Source organism: Plectropomus leopardus, chromosome 6, assembly GCF_008729295.1.
Source record: "Plectropomus leopardus isolate mb chromosome 6, YSFRI_Pleo_2.0, whole genome shotgun sequence".
Taxonomy (NCBI): domain Eukaryota; kingdom Metazoa; phylum Chordata; class Actinopteri; order Perciformes; family Serranidae; genus Plectropomus; species Plectropomus leopardus.
The window spans coordinates 18,427,322-18,452,824 of NC_056468.1; the positions used below are offsets into that span (position 1 = coordinate 18,427,322).

The following is a 25,503-nucleotide window of genomic DNA, read 5'->3' on the forward strand; positions in this document are numbered from 1 at the left end:
GCAGTCATGCTTCATTTTATTTTTACTATGCCTAAGTAATTCTTCACAATACTCAGTAGTTCAGACACAGTGTGTCAGTGCTCTGTTAAAACTCCAAATAAAGCTCTGCTTGTTCTCATCATCATCTCAGTCTCTTTCCATAGTTTGCTGCTTGGTCCTACTTCCAGCTGTGCAGCACAGTTCATTGTCCATGAATGTTTTCCAGACTAAAATCTTGTAGGGCAACCTGAGCTTATTAAATTTGGTCTGGTTTTGCAGGCAATGAATTCTAAACATAGAGAGATAAATAAGTTTAACAGCTGTATGTATTTTGACATGATAAGTAACCTTTTAAGACATTAGTTTGTATTGCTTACTCTCGTATTATGTTTCTTTCCTGTGTTGGTATTTCCCTGATGTTGCTAAGCAGCATGTCTGTGTTGCTAAACATGTCTTGGAGACAGATTGCAGCCAACCAAACACCCATGCAGTTGCCCATGGCATAAAGTAATTTTTTGCTCTTTTATTTTTTTATTTATTACTTTGACACAACTTTGTACTGCTGAAAGTTTATTTTACAGTCGGCTTTACCTAATGCAGACAAGACTTGGTATGATACCCAGCACAGAGAGCAGCATGCCAAAGAGAGCAGTCATGAGACATTTTCAGTGATGCAGCCAGGCGGGGAGAGGAATATTACTACTCAGCCCTCTGATGTATACTCAGAGGTCAGCATTTATGATAGACAGATAGGCAGTCTCCATATTCATGATATATTCAGGTCCATTGCCACATCCTTAAGCCCAGCTCAGACCAAAGATTTGCTACAAGACGAGTAGAGACTCACAACTACTTGCAATGTGCTAGTCTGCAACGTCCTAAAAACCTGTCAGTTCACACCTCTGCAACTAGACAAGACAGTGTATCATCTCCATAGCAGCAACTTTTTGTACCTGCGTTATGATTTCCAGCTTTTCAGATTTATTTTGTAGCTGAATATAATTTGGAACTTCCTAAAATAAGAGTGAGGAATAGCAATGGTGAAATATATTCACCTTCACTGTGCTGCTAGTCTTTGAACAGTTGTTTCAGACAGAGTATGGGACAGATAAATTTTGTCTTAGTTACTAAATACGTTTTAAATTAAGATTTCTATGGTGGTACATTTCTATACCTGATTGGAACTAAAACCTTGAACAGAACATACTCAATTTTGGCTGTTTATCAACTCAGGTCAGACCTGAAGTCTTAAGACGTGAAGTCACAAGAAGTCAAATTCATGTTCTTCTGGGTTGTGTCTAACAAGGGTAGTTGGCTGAGGTCCCAATCTGTTCTGTTTCTGTATCTGTATAAGAGTTACATGTTTGCCAAGAGAATCAGTAGATACTTCATATGACCTTGGGCTATTCACCATTGCATCAGTTTATAGCTATGCGAGCACACCAGCATATTGTGTAGAGATGGCAGATGTACCATCACATCTGACTTGTGTAAATCATATAGCATTAGGGGTGAAAATCACCAGTTCCATCACAATACAATATATCGATTCTTTGGACAACTATACGATATGTGCCGATATCAAAAGCATGCCACAATACGATTTTGATTTGTTTTAACTTGGGGGGCCTGTGATCCATATGCGATGACTACTGCAAGCTGCGATCACTTCTCCCGTGGTGGGTCGCACACATAACATGAAGTCAAAACAAAACAGTAGTCCCACCCATTATCCCGCCCTGCTGGCTCTCCCTTTCACAAAGACCTTGACTCTGTGCTTTTAGTACCTCTGTTGTTGGCTCAAAGGTGACACCACTCTGGCACCCCTGACTCTGCGATCATTCTTTTAACACAGAGCAGTGAGGTGGCATAACGGTGCAATATTTCTGCCTTGAAAAGGCAATCTAAAGGGCCTTATGTCTCCCACAAGACAGGTAACTGATTTAGATGTCTGTTCCGATACCGCTTCTATTCCACCCAGATTATGTGACAAGTTTGTAGCTTCAAAGGTGAGCAAACAAGCCTCACTCCTCATGACAAAATTTCCCTTGCCTAAGGAAGAGGAACTCTTCTTCATCCCATTTTTGACAGACTTGAAAAGTAACGGATTATGTATGGTAAAAGTATGTATGTCAAAGTTTTTTTTAACCATAATGCATCTTCCCAGATTTCTGAATGCTGTTTATAATCGGATGTGGGTACATGGCTCTTGGTCTGCGTCAGCCTTTCCTGAAGGAATTCATTGCAGTTTCCTCAACAAATGCACTTCTGATCCAGATAAATTTAGAGGAAGATTTAGAGAATCTTATGTAAGTTAGTGAAAACTTGAAAATCCTTAATTAAAGGAAGATAAACACTCAAGTGTCATTAACTGCTTTATCTAATTTGAACTTTTTTTTCTTTTAGCTCACTGTTAGTGTTTGCAAACATCCAAACCAAACTGTTGTAATGACTGACGTGTTTTACAGAGAAGTTGTTAGGACACTCCCACATCCCGACAGGAAGAACTTCCTGCTTGTGTTGTGATCGTTGTCCTGTCGGAAACATGCCATACAAGCATTTCTCGCTCACTCACTCTTTGTTTCCCTCTTGCTCTGTCTCCCTCTCTCTCTTTTACACACACGCACACACTGGTGCGCGTATGCGCGCACACACACAGACACACAGACACACAGACACAGACACACACACACACACTCAATGAAAAACCACCTCCAAAACATATACCACATCCTGTGCTGTGCTTTTATCATGTTGGTGATTCAGGCTGGGAAACGGTTACCATGTGCTGTGTCCAAAAAAAAAAAAAAAAGGATTTGAGGAGCTTCCAAAACCACTTAAGAGCTTTTGTCTTTCTTCAGGTTGTAGGTTAGATTGGACCTCAGTTCTGGCCGTTTATCTGAAACTGGCCAGCTTTCCATTATCTTTGGAAATGGTCTGTTATTTTAAGCACTGCACTTGGGCTTGTAGCTATTCAATGGGCTTATTTTTCCTAAGCTCTTTTGTCTGCCAGCAGATTCTTGTCTTGGTGAAGATTTTAGCTGAAACAGCTACAAAGTCTGTTTTTGTTTGTTTTGGGTATGTCCTTTTATCCTTTGGAAGTGGCTCTTTTTTAAGTGTGCCACATGTTAAGCGTGTCAGTATTTCAGATGTTTAATATTTGGCTCAAATTAAGATGAAAAGAAACAGGCATATGAAAATAGTAATATGAAATATCATCAAGCCTGTGTTTGCTCTGTTGTTGATTGTACACATGTTGCATCTTTATGAAATCTGAAATAATCTGAACATTTTAAACTCCTTTTGGATGTTAAACATTTTTTGTAGTTTTGTCATTAAGTAATGAGTGCATATGCACCACTTTCTAAGAGATAAGTACTTTGTCGGAATTGCCCACCAGAAAATACTGTCAAACATTATCAAAAATATTGTTAGTGAGCCATGGTGCATTGGCGCTTTTAATTTATGATTGAAGAAACTCTACATGCTTGCTGTGTGATCACTGAGGTTAGGAGAACCCACATGGTGGATAGTAAATAAAAGAGAGTGTTGTTTGGAGGAATGGCTCATGGCTGGCTCAAACTTATCATATTTTATTCTTTTTACCCAAAGGAGGAATTAAGGGTAACAAAGCAAAATGTGGAAAGGTCTGCGTCAGAGTTGCAATGAAGCTGCACCATCATACACTACTGTAACATTATCACCCCCTTCCAAAATCTGATGTTAAATTCATATTCATAAGCTACAACATCTGTTGGTAATATACTTCTTTGAAACTGTCAGCACCATGATGCCCAGAAATTCCAGGGAGACCCTTAGAGTAGCGAATTGTAGTGGTTTGTAACAAAACACCCTCAGAGTAAGAAAGTACAACACGTTATGGAAAAAAACTAACATATGATCTAACGGCTTTGCTGCAATGTGTGGATGGGATGTATTATGTTCTTGAAGTCTTTCAAGTAGTCTGTTGGTTCATATCGCAGTTCTTAATCCTGTATACTTGCATTCTTAAATTGCAAACTAGCATGTTAAATCCTCCTCTCTGCTCTTTGCACAGATATGAAACGTGTTGTGCGACAAAGCAAATTCCGTCACGTCTTTGGCCAGCATGCGAAGAATGACCAATGCTACGATGATATCCGGGTGTCAAGGGTCACATGGGACAGCTCCTTCTGTGCAGTCAACCCCAAGTTTGTTGCCATAATTGTTGATGCCAGTGGTGGAGGAGCATTCCTTGTTCTCCCTCTTCACAAGGTAAGTTTATGGTGTATCACTTAGTAGTTAATGCAACAGTGGAAAAGCAGTGTATTGTGTGCTTGGAGAGGGCACGTTAATCAGAGCTGCCCTCTACGACCTTTAAGTGCAGATAAACCAGGTGTGTAAGCACGTTTGCATTTACTGCTTCTTTATGCTATTAATAGCTCACACAGAGTATCTAACAATGCATTAGTTAATCACGGTTTTTTGGTAGTTTGTACATCTTACTCGGAAATTAAGTTGGCTTCTTTGTCTTGGTTACTTTGGTGCATGAGAGTGACAAAATGCTTACCATGTACCTGTTCTATCCAAAGCTTTGAGTTTGTGAAATAAACATTTAATTTTACTAAAAAAAAATGTTTTGATATTACAACACAGCCAGTGGTTTTGACCCACAATAGCTGGAAAAATTCACCCAGCTCAGACACAAAGAGGAGGGAATGAAGAAAAATAGGAGGCTGTGAACTATGTTCAGAAAAACAAACTTTAATGCAACTACCCTGTAATGGGGCTGCATTTTGGTGATGCTTAAAGGCTCAATTTGTATCCTGTGAACTATTTCTTTTTTCTTTTAAAAGGCATAGTTTAGATTTTTGGCACTTTATGTGTATATTAGTGTATTTGGCTGCGGCACCTACCACCACCACCACCACTGCCCTATTTGGTGCCAGGAAAAACCCTGAAGTAATATATTCCATCTTTATTCTGAAAAAAATGGTGCATTGAAATGGTGTATTGCTAACCTTTTGAAGGCATTGTGTGTCATTTGGGTGCAGTTATGCATGTGATGCTTTGGTTACAGATGATTAAAGTAAATCAAATTATGTCAGGATATTTTTAGATGGAGGAATTATATTGTTTTCACATCAGTGATGACGTAAAGAGAAGGAAAGCCATGCTCTCTGGGATCACATTTGGACTGACATGGATGTTGAAAATAAAGCACTTAAAAGGTCGAGAAAGGGTTCCCAAAGTCATAGAAAACCTAGAAAAGTCATGAAATTTGTAAAAATCAATTTAAGTTTTGGAAAAGTATTTCTTTGGAATACAATTGATTGTTACAGTAATGTTGTGTAGATAACCTTCCACGTCCAATTCTGAGTCTTAATTAGTGTATGCTTGTTTTCCAGAGTTGCATCCAGAGATGATCTTAAAATCAAATGCATCATGAATACACTGATAGTATAATAATTTCCGTTTTCCCCTAATGCTTGAAAACTAGGGGACTCATATACTGTAAGTGCTTGGACTGTAGTTCAAATTATTAGAAGTAAATATGAACAAAACCAACTATTAGAGATTGGAAAAGGTTGCTGATAAATGTTCATACAGTAATCAACTTTTGAATTAAAGTATACCATACAGTTCTGTTCCTGTTATAGATTGTGAATGGTCTCAGAAACATAATAATGGGTCCTTTAAAAAGTCACAGAAAAGTTTTTAAATTTTGTCCATGAAAATATGTGGGAATCCTGTAGAGAGACTTGAGTTGATTTCCCCCCTTTTACTTTGTGAAAGTAACTAACAGCCAAATTTCCCTGTTTCGTGTATGAAAAATAATAGTTTGCATTGAAGACCGTCTCTTCAAAGCAGGACAGATGACTCTACGTGTCAGTGTGCCTTGGGATTAATGTTTACCAGTGGGCTGTTTCAAACACCCTCATGTGTACAACAGAAACTCCTCCAAGCCCTGGAGCGAGCAGTCTCCTGATCCTTGCCTCCAAATAAGGACTCGCTGCACTCCAACTAGAATTACTTTTGGTTTGGGAAAGACGGCATTTGAAGAGTGTTAGCTGTAAACAAGTCAGCTTGGTGAATACATTCCCCGCTTTTGTTTTAACCCTGCTGTCATAATGGGGCTAATTACAGTTCAATAGAGGTCAGACTGAATCCAATGGGGGGCTCTTGCATGTCCTCTAGAGAGCCCTTGGTTGCAATTATGGTTGATAGTGGTGAATTGCTAGCTGCTGTTGTTTCTGTTTGGCAGCTTTCAAGCTGTAGTGAAGTGGCAGGTCCTGACACTGTGAGTGACATAAGTACTGTGAGACTGTTGACAGATCTAACCTGGGCCTGTAATTAGTGTACACCAGTACGTTGCCATGTCATCTGAGAATTCTCTGGCATAGGGGACCGGATCCTCAGACCTGTCATCGCACAGCTTACACCTCTCAGCACCTCATTCAATACAAGGCTTGCACTGGAGGTGGGCTGCAGGCTCGACCAGTTTCACACTCCTGCCCTCCTCTCTGTGTCTGTGTTTGAACGAGCTGCCCTCTGCATGCCATATACCAGCACAGTCATGGTGTGTCTACTGAACAAAGTCTACTTTCACTACTGAACGAAAAGGTTACGAGAGACTGAGGTCATTCTGTGCAGAGCAAACCTCGGGCAATTTCCCCAAGTGAGAGATTAAAAAAGCTCTCTTGATTTTTAGATCTTCCCACATATGAGCTGGCAGGCGTGACACAGACTAATCCTTCAGATATAGTGTTTTCCTCATTTCAACAGGCCATGCATTGACACACTGAAAGGGGAACACCATGCTATTCAAGAATAATAGTGTGTGTTTTGTGTATGTATGTTAAACGTTGCACAGTGTGACCAGTTTGTATTGCCTCCAAACCTGTTTTGCTGTGTAGAATTAAGGGGAAAGTCAGCTGTTGGGACATAGGAACAACATATTTGTGCTTATTCTTTTAACATCTATTTTTGGCATTTATCACCATAGTATTCCCAAATGATTTTTTCTGACAAAGCTGGTCCATCTGGAAATCTCAGTATAGCCTCAGCTGGCAATGCAGGTCTCAAAAGTGGGCCGAGTCTGCTCTTGCACACGATATGACAAGACCGCAATGCAGTGGATCAGCAATAGAGTTGCTTTCAGCATCTAACATTATTTCTAATAAACTGAATCATGATGTTGCCTCTTAATTAGAAAATGATTAAAATAATGCGTTTGTGAATCAGTGTGCTTCTCCATTTTCTTAAGAGTGCCCCAGGGATGATGTTTTTCTCTAGGTCGACCTGGAAGTTAGCTTTGCCCTGGTTCCCTCTTCAAGAAGCTAATGGGATTTTTTTTTGACTATTGCAGAAAATAAGCTCTGTGGTAAACAAACTTTTGATAATGTCACGTTTTGTTCGGCAAGATAATCTTTTAGGATCTTTGAAGCCTAAATGCAATCGGCAGAAGTTAAAAGCTGCTGCTAGGCTAAAACGAACTACACTATGGTTGCCTCGCCACCGCTATGAGGCTGTAAAGCCATATTCGGAGCAGTTTGGCGTGATGAGGTTCTGTAGTGTCATTTAGCTACTTGTTAGCAACTGACACATAAAAGCCTCAGAGTTTGCGAGTGGGGTATTTGCTGACATATTTTATGTTGTAGAACAAACCACAACCCTTCCCAAAAACACTGAGATGAGGGAACCAGAAGTGCGAAATGCCAACAGAGCACCGAGTTTTAGGGCTCATTATGGGAGTTCTCTATGCTCTGACTGTACAAAGTGTCTGTTGTACTTAAACTTTTGTCAGACATGGTCCTGCTTTGTGGATAAAATTCTGTGCCTGAGTGAAGGAGACTTGCATTCTGTATCACCTGGATCTAATTTCATTTTTGTTTCAAGGGCACACATCCCCTAAACGCCCGCACCCTCCCACCCCTTCCCATCTCTAATGTGAGAGTGCATCTGTCCGGCTAACCCATCTGCCTATGCTGTGTTGCTCCCAGTTTCTGTTGGCAGCCAGCTGCTCAGGGCCTTTGTCCCACGCTCACTCTCAGTGCGGTCCTTTGTCATTACCACACTTCAGCTGGGGGGAGGCAGAAGTGTGATGATGCTCCTTTCCCCTTCACAATTAAGCCATATGCAACTGTGCACCTTCTTTGTTGAATTATTGAAATTATGAGCCTTCAAAAAACCATTGTACTCCCTCTGCTTATAATCTGAAAACCCACTGTTTGTCATAATTTTATATATATGGAAATTAACTTAACTGTCTTGAACAAAACTTGATACTTGAAGGAACTTGATAATTTTGCACAATTCATCTCAAAAAGGCAGCCATTGTAAAAAATAAACCTGCTCAGCTGTAGGTTTAAGTTAACGCTGGTTCACAGTTTAATTTGGAGTTTAAATTTTTTGGTGTGACAGAATTAAATTGAATCTAGATTTAGAGCAAAAACTAAACTGAGCTTTAAAGAGAAGTCTAAATGTAATCTTTAGTCTTTAATTTAATCTAAATCAAGTTTTAAAGCGTGGTGCAAAATTTAAACTAAAACCATGATTTAATCAGGTTTTAGAGTTAATCTTGTCAGTGCAATCCAGCCTTGGAGTTCAGAGGTTGACTTTGTGGTTCTGTTACTGGACCTGAAGTCTGAGCCTGAGTTGTCAACCAGTGGAGTCTTGTCTACGTGTGACTCAGTAGGGTGAGGTTAGTGTGGCAGGCCCGCAGTGACTCAGCACAGCCATGTGCATTGTTGCTTCCTCCTGTCAGAGCACAGAGATTTATAGAGGGCATCAGATGTCCAACTCAACACATGTCATTCCCTTGCCTCATGCTTTCAATCTCTTCTTTTCTCTTTCTTAGCAGGATGCCTGCTAATTTATTCCTTGATTTCCATATGAAGGAAGCTGTGGGAGTGAATGCAGCAGCTAGCTAGTGTTCAGTGAAACATTCCTGATAATTCCTGTCTGTCTGCTCAGCATATGAGAAGGGAAGTCTCAGTCCATCGTAACAGTTGCTATGATTTATATCCCTCAGCTAGATATCACTTTTGTGATTTATCAAAGCATGCCATAGTTATACTCCTGGAAACCTTAGCACATTTACTTGATTTCTCTCAAAAACATGGGAGGAAGGCAATGAGCAAATTAACTGGAAATGATTTAAAAAAACAAAACAAATAAGTAACATGTTACAAGAAAATTAACACAATAAAAGAAAGTAAAAACAAACAAACAAAAAACAAGGAAATGGCCTCAAGTGAAAGTGCTAATATATATATATATATATATATATATATATATATATATATATATATATATATATATATATATATATAAATATATATTCTATAAAATATATTGGATAAATGATTATATTATTCTAATAATCATAAATATAGTTTGTGGACATTTTCTCTATTTGTTTCTTATAGAATTCTCGATTATTTCTCTCTATGTCCCTCTGTCTCTCCTTTTTTTAAACATTAATTTTCAGGTTTTTTTTCTTGTCACCTTTTACCTGTTTCTTGCAAATTGCCCATTGCTTATCGCATATTTTTAAGAAAATATAATGTTTTTGCTCAGGTTTCAAATGTTTAAATACTTGTGAAAGGCGTCTGAATGTAGCACAAGTAAAACTGATGTCCTTCCAGGTATCAGAGGATTAAAAATCCATGCTGTCTGTCCTGATGTAGCCATAAGCATCTTTATTTTCCATGCACACTGCGTTTTAGTCACTTTAATTGTTAGCATCTTTCATTTCCTCTTTTGTCCAGTTCTTTTTTAAGATTTACCCTTAACTAGAGCCTCAACAGCACATAGTGCATTGCTTAATGTAGAAGGCATGTTCCATGTTAGTGCTTCAAACACTGCCTCTGTACAGAAAGGATGATCAGATGTGGAGTGTGTGTGTTTGATTTGGATTCAATCCCTCAATGCACCATTCATCCAGTGCTCAACCTTTGCTGTTAGTAATCCCTGGGTGTGTGCACAGTGACACATTATTTCTGATCTGTCTCTCATATACCAGTTTGGCTGCTAACTGATCTACGCTCTGTCTCTGCTCACAAAAATACAAAGGGTGTGCATGATATCCAAGGTCTTTCCCCATACTTTGGTCAGTTTGTGTTCTAAGACCTCTATACTGCTCTGTTGCCTCTGCCTTTGCCGCCTCTGCCGCTCAGTCCTGCTGACTGCAGATTTTACCATATATGGTCATTCACTGCTCCCTGCCTGACAGCCTTCCAAGACCATTTCCTCCCTGCCTTGCCATTGGCTGCCTCATGCAGTGTCGGCACACATGTGAATTCTGGGATAGGCCGAAATATGAAGAGCGGCCAAGATGAGAGAACTGGGTTAGAGTCAGATGTTGTCTCTGTCACAGAGTCGCTCGCTGTATCCAAGTGCCATATTAGAATAATTATTTTAATGTGATAATTGGGATGACTGCCAAATAACTGAATAATGTTTATAATCCATTAATACAGAGCTATGAGAAAGAAATAAAGCAGACTTTCTTTTTTACTGCAGAGCTTAGAGCAAAACTGTAATACTTCTTAATAGTAGCTGATAGTGTATACAGTGCCATTTTTTCATTTTATGCATTTAAAATCTACTGCAAGAGCAGTTAATTCACAAACTAGTTGTGGTTGCACACAAATTCATTCATCTGGCACACAAAATCTTTATAGCTGGGCTGCATTTCATATGTTCTAAGTTATTTCTAAAAAATTATTTTCATTCATAGATTCTCATTTTCCAGTTGATTTTTTTTTTTTGGGCCACAGGTACTGGACTGCATCACAGCATGTGACAGAAGTAAATGACCCTTGTTATATTCATAAGATGTCTTGTCATAGATTTTTTTAAAAGCACTTGCGTGGACCTAATCACTACGGCCGCAGACATACTGGAAACACTGATTCTGTGTCATCATTCATCAGCAACCACCAGCCGGTGCTGTTCAGTGACCTGTTAGCAAATATCTTGTGTTGTAGAAGCACATGGATACTAATACCAGATGTGGCTTAAAATTTCAGCTGCTCCAAATACTTCCTAACTGGCAACAAAACAACCAGTATAGTAGTAGTAAATAGTGGACGTGTCTTAGATGCTATCTCTAATTAATCTTATGATGTTTCACTAGCCATGTAGCAGAAATACGCAGCACTACAGTCTATCTGTAGTACATATCTGTACAGGTATGTCTACTTTATCTCTTTAGCTCAGGTTTCAGTCTGAGATGTGTTGCACTCTGTTGTGTTTTATGCTTTAAATGCGCTTTTATAATTTTACTCTTCTTGTTTAATATATCTTTTATATTTCTACATTTTATTTCTTTTATTTATTTCCCACCGCTGACCTGTTCTGCAACCCACTGCCTGAGCTATGGTATACATGTGTTGTATAATGATTTTTAATTTTTTTTTTTAATCTTATTTTATTTGTGCATATGTGGGTGTCTATATATAAATGCTGTTTTTATGTGTTTGGTCATAGATTATATATGTATTTACATACACATTTCTCATGAATTGTCAGGTTTTACATCTTGTATGTAAAGCACTTTGAGCTGCATTTTATGTATGAAAGGTGCTTTACAAATAAAGCTTATTATTGTTCCTGCCCTATCATACAGGCTTAGTGACGTGAAAAAGTGGAAATTTCCATGGAGCTCTGAGCAGCGCCGGACTGCATGCAGACCCTTTAGTGCTGTGCATGTGTGAATCACATGTTGAGCTGCAAGGAAAGGAAGTGTGCAGGCCTCTGTGAATGAAAAGAATGTCCTCTACTGCCTTGAGGGATGTTTTTCATCCATTTTTTGGGCTTTCAGTGTTGAGCTTTGTATCTATCACTGTGTGATTCATGGTCATTTCTGCATTTGTACTTGTTGCTATGCAACTGGTTGTTTTCTAGGCATCAGACATTCCTCTCGAAGGATACAAATGTCTGTAGTGTAGTTATGGACATGTTAGGTATTCGACTGCTGAGTTTAGCTCCTTGCTGTTGGTGTGGGTGGTTTTGTTGTTTTTTTTTTTTGTTTTTTTTTTTGCACTGATACAGTTGATTTTACATCTAGTTATGGACATTTTCACTTCTGTGTTGCAAGTCTTGTTGTGGATGCTTTCTATACCTGTAGGCTGGTTGCCTTGGAGATGATTTTCTTGCTTGGCTGGTTTAGTCTGTTGGGGCCCATTTTTTTAGCAGTGTTGTGAAAGTGTGATGTAATTGACAGTCCTATGTAACTGTTTATCTGTCAGCATCATGTTCTTGCAAACCTGAAGTCCAATTACCAAACTGAAACAATCTCCTCAAGTAGACAAATTGAAACAGTGATAATACACCAACACACCCAGGTAACATTCTTATCCCTACATGTCTTACATATAAATATGAAGACCTATTGCAGCTTTCCAGCACTGTTGTGTATGCCAGTTTAAAGCACAATAGCATCCAAGTAAATGTAAAGCCACAATTTTTCATTAAGTGTTCATCTCTGTAATGTACCTCCTACTCATTTGCCAGCAAAAATCATATGATGACGCATTTCATGTATGAGACAAGCAGACAGAGCTTCTCCTCACAGCACTAAAGTGTCTGAATGAACAAACAGACAAACATTCAGTGGTGGAAAGTGACTTTTGAAGACCTCTTCTTGTTTCAGGTTTAGTCAGACTTTGGATGGAATCATTTAGAAACACCAGAATGCATCGCTCCATGTCTCATCCAGCCGCTCGCGCTGACCTCTCATTATTATTACCAGGGGCACATGCAATGATTTGGGGGCTTGGGGCCAAAGGCACATTCCCTTATTTTCAGTCTTTCTCTAACTGAGAATGTTGTCGGCTATAGAAGAAGTAGGCCTACTCAAAACCTTTTGTCAGTTTTATATTGCTCTTAAGATAACGAAACATATGCTTACAAACAAGTATTTGTTACCAAATAACTGTAGGACAAGATGATGCTGAAATTTTCTGTTTTGGCTCAAATTGCTAGAGGTAGGAAACACAAATTTCTTGTTGGTGTTCATGTTTGTAGATTATGGTTTAATAGAACTACTATTTAATAACACCAAGATATTGAGAAACAATGCTGTTGTAAACTGTCTAAATGAGTGGAAGTTTCTTTCAAGTGGCATTGTTATTTTTTTTTCAACCCCCTTTAAATCCAGTTGCAAGGATTGCTGTCCGATTTCTTTTGGTATAATAGACCTCTGATGTTGGGAACTCATTTGACACACTCTAGTGAACACATTCAACCTGCATTTAACTGCATATGAGGCTCCTGTTACAAGCTAATCCCTGGTCATCACTTTTCAGATGTAGTTCCTCACACTTCACAGCTAAACCACAAGATTACATAGATTCATATTACATAAAATATCAAATTAGGTTTCATTTTAGTTTGGTGACACTTCTCTTGTGCCGTCACTTTCTTTATTTCACAATTTTCCTTTAGTCTGAAAGGGTGAATGGTAAATGGACCTGTACTTGTATAGCGCTTTTCTAGTCTTTTCGACCACTCAAAGCGCTTTTTACTGTCTAACACGTGCTTGAATTGGTGTGAAAGAGACTGTCAAGATGTGTTTAATATATTTTTTCCAGCTCCTAACTAGTCTCATTTTTGGGAACACCAAAAGCTGCAGACATTGATCTGTTTATACTATAGTAAAATTTGAACCGTCTTTGAGCTCCACACTGCCACCAGCAGTTATGATGGTGTATCTAGTGTGTGACCTAGCCGCAAGGAGAGGCAGATACTGGTGATACATCTGAGTGACATCTCATTATGCTTGTGGTTAAGATTCTGGTGAGTGTTTGAGTTTAAATGCCTCTTCTTAAGACGACTACAGACTTGCAAATTTGCCTGAAGCTCTGCTTTCTCAGAGGGACAGAGGAGGGAATGCAACAAGTTGCTACAGGTTAACTTACCTGCAGAGTTTCACCCAGGTTATCTCGCTGCAGTGGGGTTTCAGCTACCTTGTGTACAGCTTTGGTTGTTGTTTTCAGTTAAACTGTTAATTGTCAGTGCAAACACTTACATTAATCCAACTCCACGTAAACTGCGTTCCTGCACTGAATGTCGTGTTATCAGATTTTCATTCTGGCTCAAGGCATGATCCACTTGTTTGCTCTTCAGACCCCGCAATTCCTAATTGTGTATATCATACACAACTACCATTAACGCCTCAAAGGGTGCTATATCTGACACCCTAGTAGCCCCCTCGCTCTCATTAGTCATACCCATACCAGAGCTGCCTAGGGCCGAGGTGTGGAATGTGAAGAACGTCTGGCTCTCTGGTCGAACTGTCGGTCTCCTCTGCCCTGCTTGGGTTGATCAGGAGGTCGAGCTCCAGAGCTTAGCTCAAGTGTCACTGGGGCTTCATGGTTCATTGCTGCAAGTCACCAGTATCAGCTATAATTCATCATGTATAGAATTCTCTCTTAGCGTACGCAGATTACTTTCTTTTAGTTTGCGCTTATGACTATAAAGTGTTGATGTAGAATTGTTGAATATGGAGACTAATCTAAGAGGTCATGTAGAAATCTTTGCAGCTTGTCTGAACTGGAGTTCAAAGTCTCTCTGATTGTTGAGGTCCTAATGTGGATCACTCCCGTAGGTGGTCTTAATCTTTGTGGACTCTGTTTACCAAGCTTCTGCAAGGACAGACATAAAACATGAATGTATGCTTATCATACATAAATGTTCTGTTTACATATTCCTAATTGCATCAATGAGCAAGCAACATTAAACCAGCCCTTTATTAGTAATCAACATCTTAATACACCAAATGGTTTGAGGACAGTCAGTTCAGAGGTTCAGATAAATACGTTTTACTGTGAATTTGTTGTAAATAGTGATAATACACCAACAAGCCTTGGTCACAGGCTATTCCCTTCTTCTCTTAGACATAAATCAGAGGATCTGTTGCAATTGTCCGGCACTGTTGTGTAGGTCAGTTTAAAGCATTATAGCCTTCAAGTAAACAAAAAACCAGAATGTTTTATTAAGTGTTGATGCGAGGTATCACATTTATCCATCTGTGTTAGAGTAGTGTACAGACACCACCACAGTAGCACAGCACCAATGCATGTTGAAATGGCATAGACGGTTTGGCATGAAAGAACTGGTTAGACACTGTTAATATTCTGAGTGAATGCCAGTTTTTGTGGGTGTGCACATTTTTTAACTAGACTGAACATGATCCATAACATTTTGATCTGTACAGTGCAGTGAAAATATTGTGAAGTAAATACTGCAGCATCATTAAAGACATAAAGCAGAACCTTTGAAGTGAAAGCTTGTGTTATCCCAGCAATTGGTTTGCTCTTTGTCAGACTTGTTTATGCTGCTCCTGCTGCTACACCTGGTCATCAGTCTGTAGTCTTCCTGCTTTACATCCTGTTTCTACTGTCTGCAGGAAATCATGTGAAGAAAAAGCACATCTCTACTGTATGACATGAAGTTAGTATGCACAGATAACATGCTTACTTCATAATGCCAATAGTTAATGTTGTGTGATCAACTAAATGAAATTTTAGAGTAAACTCAGCTGCAGAGGCACCAGTCTCATATTTAATGGGAATGTTATCTGATACCGGATGGTGGTTCAAGGATGCCTATTGACAGCAGTGTCAAAGTCTGCTTTCTTTTCACTCGGCTTCAGGGTAGATTTCAGGGTGTGTTCAGCAGTCAGGGTGAGGGTTAGACAAGATCTTGTGATTTTCACATACTGCACACACACACACACACACATGCAGAGTCCATTCTCTCACACACACTGGACTTTGATCTCTAAACTTGCAGTCGGAGTATGTGTCACAGCCCAACTTTGTGGCAGTCAGGTGACTGCATGGTGCAGGCCCAACATTTTCATAGAGTACATAGTCACTTCCTGTGATTTGTATAGACGTCCAGCCATAGTAGGACTGTGCTGACCCAGAAAACATCTGTTCAGTCTCACTGAATATGAACAGACCTCTGAGATATGAATCATGTCACTTGGTGATATCAGCCACACCACTGTGGATGTACATTGTAACAGCAGCAGGCTTCTTAATCTCCTGCATCAAAGACAGGGAAATGTCTAAGAGAAAGAATGCCTGAGCAACATGACACTCATATCTGGGACTAAACTGTTCCTCCAAGGCCCAAACCACCATCCTCTGTTTGCCTCTAGGTTTTTGTTTCTTACTGTTTTGTAACACAATTGAACATTTGATGTGAATAGGGCCTGTTAGCTTCCGAACTGGATATGATTCTTTGTTTATTTTCTGCTCTTTTTACATTCTGAACATAGTCATAGTGTGCTTCAGACCGTGAATGGCACTAGGAGCAGTGGCCCGAAATGAACCCTTTGACTCAACAGCTAAGGTGACTGGTAGATGAAAAAAAAATCCACAGGTCAAGCTTTTTTTTAAATTTTTAATCGGCCAAATATGAATTGCCTTCATTGCTTCACATACAGGCCTACATTTGTTTCAGTGCATTTAACTGATGCTCCTATTGTGAAAGGTAAGAACGGACGAAAGGGAGCATATGCGCTGCTGATGACAATGAGGAAGAACGTAAAGAGTTTGCTGTCTTAGTTCAAACCACGCCCCCTTTGCGTTATTATTTCACAGCCTTAAGTATACACACAACGCTAGGTTACAGCAAACTGGTGGCAAGTAATAGTTTAACGGATGCGCTGATGTTACGTACAGTAAACAGTGAAACAATGCTGCAAAACTAGAAACACGCAAGATGGTCAGGTTTCGCCTTACAAGCAGAGGGGTGTGCATGTGGGTGCATATGTGTGGGTGTATGTTTGACATACACACACACACTCACACACACACACAACACGCACAGAGACTCTCGGCATAGTTTAATCATATGACTGTTTAAGTACAAACATTTACCCGTCACTGTGGCAGATAGCCTTCTGAGGTTTACTCGTCAAACAAGATATCTATGTGCTTTTAGCACTTGGTGGACCCTGACTTGGAGGCTAAAAGGCCAATTTTTACCTCTTTCTATATTCATCTCTGTGACAGTCCCCTTCTTTAAAAAGCTTCAAGTCACATGTAATCATTTGGCTACAAAAGCCATAATGTACAATTTGGGGTGAGCTCGGTCTCCTCTGAACTCTGCCTGTCACTTTACTCACACCTTTAGCCCTGCCTTTAATGACCAGTTTTTACTGATATAAGTGACATACAGGTCTGAGTAGTTTAGCTCATTGCTGTTTGGCAAATTGAATAAGATTTGGCTTATTGTTAAACTGCTGTTGAAAATAGTGCTGCAAGTAAGTGCTACACTCAGTGGTGCTGAAGAATTAGTTTGTGTGATGTCCACAGCAGGTGGAGAAGCTAAGCTGCAGTGGGAACAGACACAAGTCAGAAGTACCGTTAAAACAAGACGTGGAAAAAAACGGGTCCCAGAGGCCACAAAAGAAAAGCAAACATTTACATGACATGCCGTTGCAGGTAGCTGTGGATTGGAGGTGGTGAAAATGGCTGTTGCACACACTGTAAAAACTCATATCAAATGCAGTGCTTCTTTTTGGTCAAAAGTAGCCATGTTGTTTGTGTGAACTTCAAGTGTGTTTGTGTTTGTCAGTGTAAATTCCTTGGGCATAAAGTGTGCATGTGGACATCTGTTGTTTAGATATATATATATATATATAAGTAATGGCTTAGAGTTATGTTCTCATGAGGTTTCAGTTTAGCTTTGGCTGTACTTCTTACTCATTACTGAATATACAATTCTTAGATTTAGTAGCTCTTCTCGAGCCATTATTGCTGCATGGCAGAATAGCTGTGGGCAATGAGTGATTCCTTTTTTTATATTAGGAAAGCCATCGTGCTTTAAATAGGGCTGCAGCAGCAGCACTCTTTCCACAGTCAGTGACATCATCTCTCCGGCCCCGCGGTGGTACTTGAAGTCAACACAGACTAGGGTGTGTCCCAGACACCCATCCACCACAGCGTGGGTTTGTTAAGTCACCTCAGCATATAGATACAGCAACTAGTTCTCCAGGCTCGTGGGATTCAGAGGTCAAATCCAGCTGCAGGTGGATTTTGGGAGGATAGAGGAGGACGCACAGCATAACTGAAAGCTGCTTGTGTGCATGCATATGTGTGTGTTTGTGTCCAGTGTGTGTGTGAAATTCATTTGTAGCCATCCAGTCCATTGGTTGCATAAGCAGGTTATATAAAGGACACAGTTTGATACAGGGTTAACATTTGAAAGTAAGGAGTTGCTGTGGAAAACTAAGCATCTGTTGGCATGCGTCTACTGTATAATGACATCACCACTAATAACTTTCTTAATTACTATGGGTGGTCCAACAGGGGCTCAAACTAATCTTAGTTTGCTTTTTTTTGTAGCACCAATAAAACCCTAGCTTCTTTGTTGGCTGAGTGATGGAGTTACAAACTAAAGCTGGTGATTCTCTCGCTTAAGGCAGTTCAGTTTGTTGGGTCATGTTAGAAAACTAAAAAAGAAAAACTTAAAAATCTAGTCTACAGCACTTGGCAGGAGTTTATGTGGGACAAGGATTTCCCCACATTTTAAGAACTTTACGACTCCACACAGTTGCTGTTATTCATATGGCGCTCTCACCCAACAGGAGGTAAATGTGGGTAAAAATGTGTCATGTTGGGTAATGTAATTATCCGAAACTCATTTCCAGCATGATTTGTTTTTTCGTTTTTTTTTAACATTTTGAACTACATTGGTACATCAGTTTGGTTATGGTTTCTTTAAATACACTTTCACATCACTTCATTAATTCATTATTTTACTTCTTAAATTATTCTTGGTTGATTTATGTTTATTTATTTATGTTTGTTTATTGACTTTGCTTGTTTACTTTTCTTGAGTATGTGACATTTGTATTTATTATCCTTATTGAGGTAAGATTTCTCATAAGCCCCAAAGGGGTTCTTAATCTCACCTGAACAATCTTCACTTATTTTGTATTTCTGTTGTTTTGTTTGGTTAAAATTGTAAAAAAAAAAAAAAAAAAAAAAAGCACTTAAAATTAAATGTATGTTGATCGACGTGCAGTGAGTTCTTCCCTCGACTCCAGTTCTCTGCTCAGGCTGTGTCACTAGCATGTAACTTCATTTTCTCTGTGGAGTGAATCTGTTAAACTGCCTTCTCTTAGATGTTGCTTGCCCGCGTGTATGTGTGTGTGTGTGTGTGTGAGCTTAATTTCTCAGGTGGGATTTAGGATTAAACTGTAATTGTCCTGTTTGAAAACATGCTCACTCTTCCAGCATGGACAATGTTCTCTGAGCAGGACCAGACTAAGACTAATCTCATTACTCTTTGTTGTTTATCTTTGTCTTTACAGTGTGGACGCATTGACAAATCCTACCCCACAGTGTGTGGTCACACAGGCCCCGTGTTAGACATTGAGTGGTGCCCCCACAATGATCAGGTCATCGCCAGCGGCTCCGAGGACTGCACAGTGATGGTAAGGTCTGCCGCACCCTTTACACCTGAACTCAGACCTCTAAATTGGGGAAAATGCAACACACATTCTTGAGCTGATAAGTGACAAGAGACTACTTGCTTTTATTGCGAAAGGCCGGGCTGTTGTAACTCTGGGATGGGTGCAGACCTCACCCTCTGGATTAGATTAGACTCAAATATGTGTTGCAGGAATCAGAGCTGGGGAATGATTTAGCTGTTTATTGAGCTGAGGTCACCGACTTTTTTGAGACTGTAGTTGTGCTTTCCTCCATATGTCCTTATTTGGGCCATGAAGGGCTGAGATAAGGGTGCAGCCTGTTTATGTTTGCAGCCACCACTTCCTCACCTGAAAGTCCTGACTTCCTGTTAAACCTACTCTGAATCAATGCCATATTTAGTTCATGTTTGCAGAAGTATTAGCTGTGTAATGAAGAGAAGAATCATCAATGGTTCCTCTATTCATAGCATTTGATCTTTAGAGGGAAAGTTCACAGCCGAAACGGACTCTCAGTGATGTTTAGTTTAGATTAGGTAGAAGAGGGCGGTATAACTGCTGACTGGTAGAGATATGAACCTTGACTTTTTCTATATTTTTTGCAATTAAAAAAATAATAATAATAATTGTCACATCACATAAAGTGCATAGTGGACATCAGTGCAGCTTGCTGCATGTTAACCAGTGCTGCTGTTAAAATGAGAGCATACAGAACTCTTTACATACTGGGGTTGCCGTAATATACTGGTTTTAAGGTATACCGTGATACTAAAGTTGACAATTATCATACCTTGTACATTTGCTCATCTATGATATGGAAAAAAAGCGTAAGGAAAATCTCACCATTTGTTTTAGTTGTTTTCAAAAGGGAGATTTTTTACACATACTTCCATTCAAACAGTTTTAAAGTCTTAATTATAGTTATAAAATATTTGTTCAACAAAAACTAAACTTCTGTTTTTATTCCTTTAAGGGTCCTTCTAACTGAAAAAATATCATACTGTTTGAACCCTAGTACATAATAAACAAGCAAATATTAGCATGTGAGGAAAGGTGGTTGAATAAATGGAAAAAAATGCTACAAAAATGAAAAAAGGAATGCTCCACTCAAAGTTTAGACATGGCTTGGCAGGACAAGATGTAATGCAATAGAATATGCAGGTGACAGTTTATGCGAGAGACATACAGGCAACATTTTTCACCGAAAAAGACAACATTTCCACAAATACTTAGTGTTTTCACAGAATGCCCTGCCCATGTAATGTGACATAACTGCAAATTTTCTGTAGCGGTCACATATTTGTGTGTGTAATGTTTTGTGTACCTTCACACAAGTTTCTTAATTTTCTCCCTGCATTACAGCCCTCCCTTTATGTATACTAGTTAACTGAAATGATGTTTTAACATAGTTTGAATCTGATATGTTTGAAAAATATTAGGTAGGTAACAAAAAGTATAAAAAGTCTTTAGTCTTAACTTTATTTGTGACGTCTTAAATGGCACATTTTATCTAACTTTATTTTTCCATCTATAAATTTCTTTTGTTTAACGTGAATTAAGCTCTTCTGTGTATAAGCCCACAAAATCTGATAGGGATCACTCAGTCTAATAACCATATTCCTAAATATACCACATATACACTACTTACCTTTATACTTACCTGTAATGCTTAAATAAAGGATGATTTTTCCAAAAATCTGTCTTAGATTTGGATCTTGAAAAGGTCTTAAAAAGCATTAAATTTAAGTGTCTGATACCTGTAGACACCCTGTTTCCTACACAACTCTGCATTTGATTTTTTGCAGTGGTATTATGTTTTTGATATACCACTTTTTTAGAAGGATTGGTATTGTACTATGGTTTGTAATAAACTTAACTGTGCTTTGTTAAATTTGACTGAATATCCCATCTGTCACTGAATTGTATACTGTTTGTAGCAACTGAACGCTTAGTCACTGCTGCCCCCCTCAGGTTCCTTTTGGTTACTGCCATTTATGGTGTACCATTTGCAGTTATGCAGTGGGTACGGTGGGGTTGATTGATTCACAGTAAAATCTTTGACAAAACTATTAATGTGAAAAAGGAGGTAAAAATGAGTGTCCCTCCAGCAGCCTCTTCTGTTGCTGACCTCTGTCTTGTTCATGTCCCACACAGGTGTGGCTTATCCCTGAGAATGGCCTTGTCACCAACTTGTCTGAGCCGGTGGGGGTACTGGAGGGACACTCCAAGCGCGTTGGCATCGTTGCATGGCACCCAACAGCACGCAATGTTCTTCTTAGTGCAGGTAAGAATCTACGAAAACTTGCTGAAGTTCATTTTCAACACAAATATTCAAACTATAACATCTCCTGGTGACAGCTGTCTTAAAGACAAAATATTGTGTGTGACTTGGATGTCCTGCTCACCTTTACTTCACTCTGTCGTCAGGTTGCGACAACCAGATCATTATCTGGAACGTGGGCACAGGAGAGGCTATGATCAGCCTGGACGACATGCACCCGGATGTCATTTACAACGTGAGCTGGAACCGCAATGGTAGCCTTATCTGCACGGCCTGCAAGGACAAGGCCATCCGTGTCATAGATCCCCGCAAGGAGGAGATCATTGCTGTGAGCAATTTTCATAGATTTCTTTATTGTGACTTTTGTTTATATATTCTATTGTATATGAGAGGTGAATATAAATCTGCTGTGAGTTGGGGTTCCAAGTAGGGAGACTGCTTCAGCTGCATACCCTGGGTTCAGCAACCTTGTTCCCTTAAAAATATTCTTTGAGTATGATGCCTAATTATCACTAGATTTCGGTTCATTTCTGTGAAGCAAATTCTGTCCTGTAAGCTGTGACGCACCAAGCTGACGATTGGCCGGCTGCCCACATTGGGCCAACGGCGAGCGCCCACAGCCCTCGTTGCTGCGGTGTGTCCAGCACTGTTGACCCTTGTCGACCATCAGTGGCTTTTTTTTTGTTGAATTGGCAGCAGCAGCTGTAGAGCCTGTCAGTGAATTAAATCACTCTGATTGTCTGTTCAGCTCAGCGCACAAGAGGAGAAAAGAAGGGAGGAAAGTAAAAAAAAACAGCTAAAGTTAAGAGAGAGTGAGGTCAAAACAAATTTGTAATATAATGTAAGATTGTGTTGTTAACCTCATGGTTAACCTGCTAACTGGCTAATTAGCAGCATGTTGGTCTTCCAGTTTCCTGTTTTGAATAACTATTACAGATGACTGCCATCTGCTGGTATGGAGGGGTATCTCTTCTCACACACACACAAAACATACTTGCTTGTTGGCAGCTGGTTTGGTTTGCTCCTATGCAACTTTTCGGCTGAGACACAGCAACATGACGACAACGCAAACTGGGCTTTTGTTGCCACTAGTTGTGGGATGTTGGTCTGGTGTGTAGTGACCTTTTGAAAGCAAACAAATAAAAACAATTTATTCTGAGCTGAATAAAATACTTTGTGATGCCAGTTAATAAAAAGTAGAGCTTACACTAAAAAAAGTAAAAGTGGCTGTAATAATAAACTGCTCAGGAAATAGTGACTTGAATACACCGGAGTTGTGTTGACCTGTCGACTACACTTCACAGGAGAAAGAGAAGGCACACGAGGGCGCCCGGCCTATGAGGGCCATTTTCCTGGCTGATGGCAACATCCTCTCCACAGGTTTCAGTCGCATGAGTGAGAGACAGCTCATGCTCTGGAATGCGGTAAGCTGCTTCATGTACGCTGACTGCACTAGATCAGCTCAGTGATTATGAGTTATACATTTCACACTATTATTATGTTGTAATTATGAAATATAGGTTGCGGAGTTGCCTTAAGAACTTGCAATACTTGATTTACACTACAGTCTATAGATTATTTAGAGAACTTTTCATGTAAATCAACTTTTAAAGGACCCATATTGTGAAAAGTCAGATTTACAAGTCTTCTTTAAAAAATAAAACAGATAAAGGTGCGAAATACATACTGTGAAAGAATCAAAACACTCAATCCACAAAGAAATGCACACAGTGGGTATTCAAAAACTCTGCCCTTAAATGAGCCGTCTGTGAATTTGTGATGTCACAACTATACTATACCGTATATACATACAGTATTTGTATTTCCTGAATGACATCAGTTGACAGAAAATAAACATGGACCCAAGCTGTTGCCTAACAATGTAATGCCAGTGAGACAGCCTATAAAGATAGAAAAACTGAGCATGTCAGACAGAGGGTGAAGTATGTTCATGCTGATAGTATGAGAGCAAACATTTGTTTTTCTGAGCATTAAAGCATGTAAACATGTTTTAATAGAAACTCAGAAATACAACATATATATGAGCATAATATGGGACCTTTAATTGAAATGGTATAAACAAGTTAAAAATAAAAAACCTTATTCAAAACTTAATTACTGTGAAATCAGCATCATTCATATCTATTTAAAGTAAAACCATCAAGGCTAGGAACCACCTCTTCCTGTTGTTTGAAGGCGGAGACCTTCTCCTCGATCCAGTTCTGTATTGTTAGTCTCGCCACAGAACTAATTTATCATCATTTATTGTGCCTTTTTTTTTGTTGTTGTTTTTTTTTTAGAAAAACATGGAAGAGCCCATGACTATGCAAGAGATAGACACCAGCAACGGAGTGCTATTGCCCTTCTATGACCCAGACACCAACGTCGTTTACCTCTGTGGGAAGGTAAATTCACTTCCTGAGCAACCAATAGTTTAATTTCCACACAGCTGAATACAGAAATTAGACACTATTTTATTTCTTTACAGGGTGACAGCAGCATCCGTTACTTTGAAATCACAGATGAGGCTCCATATGTTCACTACCTCAACACGTACTCCTCCAAGGAGCCCCAGAGGGGCATGGGCTACATGCCCAAAAGGGGCCTTGATGTCAATAAGTGCGAAATTGCAAGGTAGGTTAAGATGGAGGGCTAATCATCATCTTCATCACCAGGAATTGTTTTGAGGTTTGATTTTAGGCAATCAGATCTAACGTGGAGTTCCTAACTCTGCCACTAGGAGGCAGGACATGATCATGACATAATCACTAATCCCAGTAAACTGTCACAAAACACTGTTTGTTACCTTTGTTGTTTATTCAGACATTGACTTGTGGATAATAGTTTTGATTTTTATGTTGCCAGGTTCTTTAAACTGCATGAAAGGAAGTGTGAGCCTGTCGTGATGACCGTGCCCAGAAAGGTGAGTCCTCGTCCTAAATGGCCACTTTGCACCCAGTTAGCAGCCCTCCAATCTCTCTAGTCTGGAAACCTCACATAAAACATGCACAAGCTACACTAGCAAGGAGCATCTCAGTCATGGGAAGAGCAAGGCACATCTTGGGTCATAATGCACTGTGTGTTCTGTATTGTTCTCTTGTATTGCCTTATATGAATTACAATGTGGAAAAATTGGTTAATACTTACAAGAGCACCCTACATTCATTATGAGTTCTGCAAAAAAAGGTCCTAAAAACAGTGTGTTAGTGTGTTCATAGAGTTGTACATTATTAACTATCCGTAAGTCAAATGCCTTGAAGTTTATGGACCTAGTAGAATTTCAGACAGCACAGATAATGTATAACGGATGAAATAATTTGCTACCAGGCAATATACAAAAAAATGTTCCTTGACAGGGAGGGTGGTCAAGTTTTCAGCTTAACTTATAGAAACTTCATGCTCGTACAAAAACATAATTATACAGAGGTAAGAGAATGAGGAGAGACTTTGATGACTGTCATGCCTGTCTATGACACACTATGACATCCACGTTGTACGTACAACTGTAATTAATGTTCATAAACTGCATATTGTGTGTTTAGTTGTGTGCAGGTGCATATACGTATATGCACACATATTATGTTTAATATATATGAACATACATGTATGTGTAGCCTGTACGAGTATGATTGGTGGGATATATATATATACATGTTTTATGCATATATGTGTATTTATATCTGTAAGTTTATGGATACGTGTTTGTATGTATGTGAGTCTGTGTGTAAATGTACTTATGTTAGAGATGAAGTTCATGAATTAATTAACTGATTAGCTGAGAAGGGGTAGGAATTAATACGTTTGT

The 25,503-nt window shown here is 39.3% G+C and overlaps 1 protein-coding gene across 2 annotated transcripts in view; it reads left to right on the forward strand.

The window, feature by feature from the left end:
• Positions 1–25,503, forward strand: part of LOC121944013 (coronin-1C-A) — a 44,202-nt gene that overhangs the window by 14,871 nt on the left and 3,828 nt on the right. For both annotated transcript variants that reach the window (XM_042487662.1, XM_042487661.1), the window contains exons 2-9: positions 4,037–4,233; positions 19,301–19,423; positions 21,572–21,701; positions 21,845–22,026; positions 23,003–23,122; positions 23,999–24,103; positions 24,187–24,332; positions 24,564–24,621. In XM_042487662.1, coding sequence (XP_042343596.1) covers positions 4,037–4,233; positions 19,301–19,423; positions 21,572–21,701; positions 21,845–22,026; positions 23,003–23,122; positions 23,999–24,103; positions 24,187–24,332; positions 24,564–24,621 — 1,061 coding nt within the window. The remainder of the gene's footprint in view (positions 1–4,036; positions 4,234–19,300; positions 19,424–21,571; positions 21,702–21,844; positions 22,027–23,002; positions 23,123–23,998; positions 24,104–24,186; positions 24,333–24,563; positions 24,622–25,503) is intronic.